This window comes from Malaya genurostris, chromosome 1 (assembly GCF_030247185.1).
Source record: "Malaya genurostris strain Urasoe2022 chromosome 1, Malgen_1.1, whole genome shotgun sequence".
Lineage (NCBI taxonomy): Eukaryota > Metazoa > Arthropoda > Insecta > Diptera > Culicidae > Malaya > Malaya genurostris.
The window spans coordinates 91,794,994-91,800,993 of NC_080570.1; the positions used below are offsets into that span (position 1 = coordinate 91,794,994).

At 36.7% G+C, this 6,000-nt stretch overlaps 2 protein-coding genes across 3 annotated transcripts; both read right to left on the reverse strand.

The window, feature by feature from the left end:
* Positions 1–3,671: 3,671 nt before the first annotated feature.
* LOC131440725 (rRNA N6-adenosine-methyltransferase Mettl5) lies at positions 3,672–4,467 on the reverse strand. 2 transcript variants are annotated; one of them, XM_058612253.1, is made up of 3 exons: positions 4,204–4,467; positions 3,923–4,146; positions 3,672–3,866 (listed from the first exon to the last, which is right to left on the reverse strand). In XM_058612253.1, the coding sequence occupies exons 1-3, from the start codon at positions 4,465–4,467 to the stop codon at positions 3,713–3,715; spliced, it is 642 nt and encodes a 213-aa protein (XP_058468236.1). In that variant the 3' UTR covers positions 3,672–3,712. The 2 variants fall into 2 exon arrangements, with proteins under 2 accessions (XP_058468236.1, XP_058468237.1); XM_058612254.1 differs by lacking the exon at positions 3,923–4,146.
* A 9-nt stretch (positions 4,468–4,476) lies between these two features.
* Positions 4,477–5,264, reverse strand: LOC131440726 (SOSS complex subunit C homolog B). Its single transcript, XM_058612255.1, has 3 exons — positions 5,109–5,264; positions 4,938–5,053; positions 4,477–4,710 (listed from the first exon to the last, which is right to left on the reverse strand). The coding sequence occupies exons 1-3, from the start codon at positions 5,134–5,136 to the stop codon at positions 4,477–4,479; spliced, it is 378 nt and encodes a 125-aa protein (XP_058468238.1). The 5' UTR covers positions 5,137–5,264.
* Positions 5,265–6,000: the final 736 nt, after the last annotated feature.

Consider the following 6,000-nt stretch of genomic DNA (forward strand, 5'->3'; position numbering starts at 1 on the left):
ACACACAAAAACACATACATACACACACAGTCACACACATACACACATGCGTACATACCCACATGTATTCCACACGCAAGCATTACAACATTGAGTTACTATTTCTACTCTGATAGATCCTAACTAAAACTAGTGTGCCAATAGTCATCTCATTAGTAGAGTCACCATGTTATTTTAGCGATCACTCGACTTTTAATAAATGAATTGTGATAAATACAGTCTTTGCCTTGTCTCTAAGAAGCAATAACGCATAGCAGTAGTTCGGAAGTGGTTCAATACTGCTGTTTTAGCGAAGCAAAATGCTCCAAAATTCATGTTACTTCTGAAATTAATCTATCAAACAGAGATAACAGAGCTCACTATAACTAATGGGTCTCGTATATGAAATGACTAATGGATTTGAGATGAATGGAGGTACCGTTACCCAATTTCTATCTCTTCTAATGATCAATCGTTAGTCCTGAGCTGAAACGGTGGCCTTTATTACCATTCTTGCATGCACTTACTCTTACATTTCACTCACACATCATCTCACCCATCAGGTCCCAAACGATACATCCTCACAATACAAACTGGATGAACATCGTTTGACAGCAATCAGTGGTTTGCCCATTGGTTGTCATTATTATACCGTTCTATTTTACAATATTCTATCTCATACCACAGTAATCCATTGTACACAAACCACCAATAAACGTCAAATATGGATTCGATTCACCGTTCATCTGTTGTCATCGTGTGAAACCCAATTGGGATACGTTCACTCCACTTAACTTCTACTATAACACTGGTTATAGGAACCGGTAGTATGAAAATAAAACATAAAAAGAGCTCAGTTAAGCCCTACCGGCCTCTCCAACCCCGGATGTTGGAGCGTAATGCAATCAACATTTCACTCACAATCGAAAGGTTTCATAATATACGGTTTGATACAACGCATACATACATACATGTATAAATATATACAGGCACCAAGGCATACTGACGTACACACATATATACATACATATACACACATGTGTACATACATATACATATTTACAAATATGTATTTCACACGCAAATATTGTAACATTGATTAAATAGTAAATTCTAATAGATAATAATTCTAATAGATAAATTCGAATAGATTTTAACTAAATTCATTGTGCCAATAGTCATTTCATTAATAGAGTCACCATATTATCCTACCGATTACTCGACTTTCAATAAATGAATTGTGATGAAATCAAATACAAAATCTTTGCTTCATCTCTGACAAGCAATACCGCATAAAAGTAGTTCAGAAAATGTACGACATCGCTGTTATAGCGACGCGAAATACTCCTAACCTCATCTCACTCTCGAAGTCAATCTATCGAACAGACACAACAGATCTCGCTCTAACCAATGGTTTTCATATATGAAATGACTAATGGATTTGAGATGAATAGGGGTGCCGTCACCCATTTTCTATCTCTTTTATTGGTCGATCGTTAGTCCTGAGCTGAAACGGTGGCCTTTATTACCGTTCTTGCATTCCACTTCACTTATACTTCACTCACATATCACCTCATCCATCAGATCCCACACGAGCACGACACAACCTCACAGAATAAACGTCAAAGATGAACTTAAATCACCATTCAACTATTCCGTTATCGTGTGAAACCTAAGTGGGGTACGTTCATTTCGCTTAATTTCCACTTCACATCGGTAATAAGGGCCGGTAGTATGAAAATGAAACATAAAAAAGAGCTCAGTTAAGCCCTACCGGCCTCTCCAACCCCGGATGTTGGAGCGTATTGCAATCAACATCTTATTCAAATCGTTTCATGCCTCACTCAATAAACTCAATAATTAAACTAAAAGTTATAACACATATTTATATTAAATTGTAACAATAATTAATAGTATCTGATGATGTTTGCAATACCGTCAAGCCCATCAACCACGGAGGGAACTTTTTCGCGATGTTGGAAGGTAATCATTTATTTGACTCAACGTTGTTCATCTAGACTATTTTTATTGTGTTGGTAGTTTTCACCCGAAATTAAGTGGCGGCAGACCAGAAGCAAGTAAATATTGTAACAAAACGGGTTCGATTTTGTCTTGCGTTGGAGGATGAGAAATAGGCACAATTATGTATATAGTTTTGGCAATATGTATTAAATCTGTATCCTGCATGAAATTCGCATGGACGTATACAAATCAATACATTCCAGGTAATTCTGTATGAATGGCAACCCTGTCGGTAAATGAAAAAAATAAACACAGTCTAGATGACAGACAGGATGTTTTTAATAGGGTAAGTGGCGCCATCATGACACATGTGAGTACTGTCCCAAATAAAGGAATATTCGAAATGATCGTTAAAATGATTGAAGAATCTAATTTGAGTGTCCTGTTTGTTAGTCTTTGATATGGCCACTGACATACTTACAAAGCCGCTGGGAACGTTTAAAACTCAACATCTTTTGAAAAAGATAGGGTTGCTACCATAATTATCGATTGTAGAGAAGGCAACTGTTGAGGAGTGATAAAGCTGGCAACACTTGCTGTACAACTGACAATATTCCCCTTTTTTATTTCCTTCCTTTTTCTTCTTTGAAATATTCTTGTAACGATACAGACGAATAAAAATGTTTCCTAATAGCGGCCCTTACACGAGCATTAAAAATGTCATTTTAAATGATGACTAAGTAATGATGTATTTCAAATTTGTTAGAAATCTCGTCATTACTGCACCATTACACGTTCATTAATAATTCAGTAATGACATTTTTAATGACTCGTGTAAGGGCCGCTAATCGTTAAAGACCTTTTTCGTTGTTTTTCACGCTCGAACTGTCCCCAAAAATGCTAGCGTGAAATGCTGAAAGTGTGAGATCAGCGAATAAAAATCCATCAGAAGTGGCACACCAATTCAGTTAACGTCGCCAACAACCGCGGAGTTCGTCGATGGGCATCGCTTGATTGGATGCAATTTTATGCAATGACTCGATATGAGCCGTAATCAGCGGCACATCACGACATCGATCCGGAGGAATGTAAAACACGCAAATAAAAAACGAGAAATCAGCCAGCTTAACACGAACCCACACCTGCTCGACACAACGTCCCGGTGGGCTCTCAACCAGTTGAGCTTTTAAACGACTGTGAACCGCGATGAGCACTCTACCTCCTATGCTCTTCGAACTGTTATGGGAGCTGCGATCGGTATGGAAAACTTCATAATTTGACCCATATCCCAGGACGGATATCGTATTTTCTTTGAGCCACGTTTCCGAAAGAGCAATGATGTCGTAACAATCATCCGCGCATGCCAATCGGTAATCGTCAATGCATGTATTAACGCCACCTACATTTTGGTAGTAAACATACAAATTGGAAGAACGACTGGAAACGGAAGCTGTTTATTTAATTTGAATAAAAAATACTGATCAAAGTAAGTGTACTGATTTAGAAATTGGTTTATTTGGGTAAGTCCGAAAACGAAGTGCCCTTTGAAAATAGTGACAAAAACTCTGTGTGTATCTATAGGCTGTGTGGAGAGAATTTGTCTTACTGGTCTTACCTCATTACGCTATGTTCACATTGATATAAATTTAAATGAGACATGTAAACAAAGAATCTGTAGTTATCAAATTTAATTGAGCTAGTTTGTGGCGATAAGTCAAGGTTACGCAAAGTCACATTTTAAGCACAAAGCATATATTTTCAATAAAAATGTTCAATACTTAGTATTTTCAAAGCGCCACAAATCAACGGCTATATCCACAGACGAACGTTTATGAAATTTATAGGTTTGCAGAATGTTATATCTTAATTCCGCAATGATGAACGATTTAACATGCCACTCAAGTGCCTTTTTCCTTATGTGATCCCTGAAATAAAATATGTTTATTAGGAATCGATTTGAAAAACATAATTGGTTTGCAACCTGGTTGATGTTTTGTGAAGCGAGTAAACACTAAATTGCGCACAATTTAAACCACTACGCAGAAATTTCATATCTATACCACTGTTCTGTTTAGTTCCAAATGGGGGATTAATAAGAACAGTGTCAAACTTTCTTTCCATTCTAAAACCTTCTTTACATAAAACGTCCCATTGTACACAGTCTACATTTTCTAAATCAAAACCTTTGACATTGCTTTTGAAAACCTTTGAAAATATATACCATAAAAACAATTGGTTGAAATTTCCACCGTCAAAAATTACCTCAATTGCGTCCGAATCGATTTCAACACCTATAACGTGTGCAGCTCCCAGAAGGGATGCTCCAATACTCAACATACCAGCTCCACATCCTAAGTCTAGAACGAATTTGTTTTCTATATCCAAGTAGTTCGTTTGTATCGTGTACAACATGTGACTGGCAATGTGTGATGGTGTTACATACTGCTCTAATGTTAGTTTGGGATTCTCGAAGCCATCAACCGTTTGCAGAAATTCTTCCAATTTTTTCAATTTCAAGGAGGCCATGGTAATCAATTATTTATGCGATGATGTGGGACTACTTGATGCAGTTCCACTACCACTACCTGTTGTGGTTGTATTTTCAAATCGGGGTATTACTGGAATAATACTGTTCCCAAACAAAGAGTCTTGAGGAATAAAAAATCCGTTTGACTGACTGAGAGCTTGATTCCACACAGCTTTAGCAGTTGCGTTGATTGAACTTTCAGTTTGTTGAGTAGTCTGGGCTAGACTGTTTGCTTGGATGTACTGCGAAAGAATAGTCTTATTAGATTGTTGGAATTAATAATACAGTAGCTATATAATTGATGTTTTTCGAAATGGATCATATATAAAAAAACTATTCTTGCATTTTTTTATCCTTCAATCGCTGTTTTCTTACTTTAGGGGCATGAAGGTTTAAAATTCGGTAACCTAAACTAATACTGTGACTAACGAATCAAATATTAGAAACAAACTTATATAAAGAATCTAACCTGCGGAATTGTAAGGCCTGCCGATGAATTGATGGTAGACGCAACTGGACTAACTCCTTTCTGCAAAAGCTGTTTTTTTATTTGTATATCCTCCAGAATCTTTTTGGTCACATCGGCTTAAATGATTAAAAATAGTACAATTCTGTTAAAAAAATTAACTAAATATAATACTTTGCGCATTGGTATTTGGAAAAGCCATTAAGCTTTATGAACTGGGTTACTGTTCACAGGTTTACACGAATTATTCCAATACAACTTTCAATATTTCCGAAAGGAGAACTTTTCCAAAAATGACAAATTGAAATTTGATAACCACGATGTAAAATACACTGGTGACGTGATAAGACAGTTTTGGTTGTGTTGGTAATTTTCGAAATTAGGTATGGCGCACCGGGATTCAAGCATGTAAACATCAACAAACGACCAGTTCAGATCGGGATCTCACTACTAAATTACTCAGCTTGGCGAACCTTTGGCACTAATTGAAAATCTAGACATTTTTTCTTTAGGGACTTGCGAGGTAACGTCGAAATATAGAAATTTGTACACACTTCCGATTCTATTCATTTCGTTCGAGGAAGGATTTGGCGGATTGCACTGTGGAATCTATTACAGTTAACATGGATAATGGAGTGATTGTACTGTGGGTGGCATTTCAAACGCTGGTGATGCTCTAAATGATTCCGAATTGGATGAATAAAATGTTGCACTTGTCGATAATTTTATTTGATACACAATGAAGACCACATGTTGATTGTCGCTTAACCGATCGGTTAACCGATAATGATTACATCTTGGTTTTACAGTTCCTAATCGATCAAACAATATCTGCCTGTAGCTCTTCATACTCTTAAGTATGGTTTTATTTGACTTATATTTTTTTCTGACGCAATTTATTGTTATATCAACACCGCGAGGAAACACCAATCCATCATGAAGCACCAAAGATGACAAAATGAAATCACTTCAGACTATCGATGTTCATATGGAGGTCGAGCGAATCGATTGTTCGCTCAAATTACACTGAAATCAGTTGGTGGAGAATGTCACCAGTCGAAGTTTG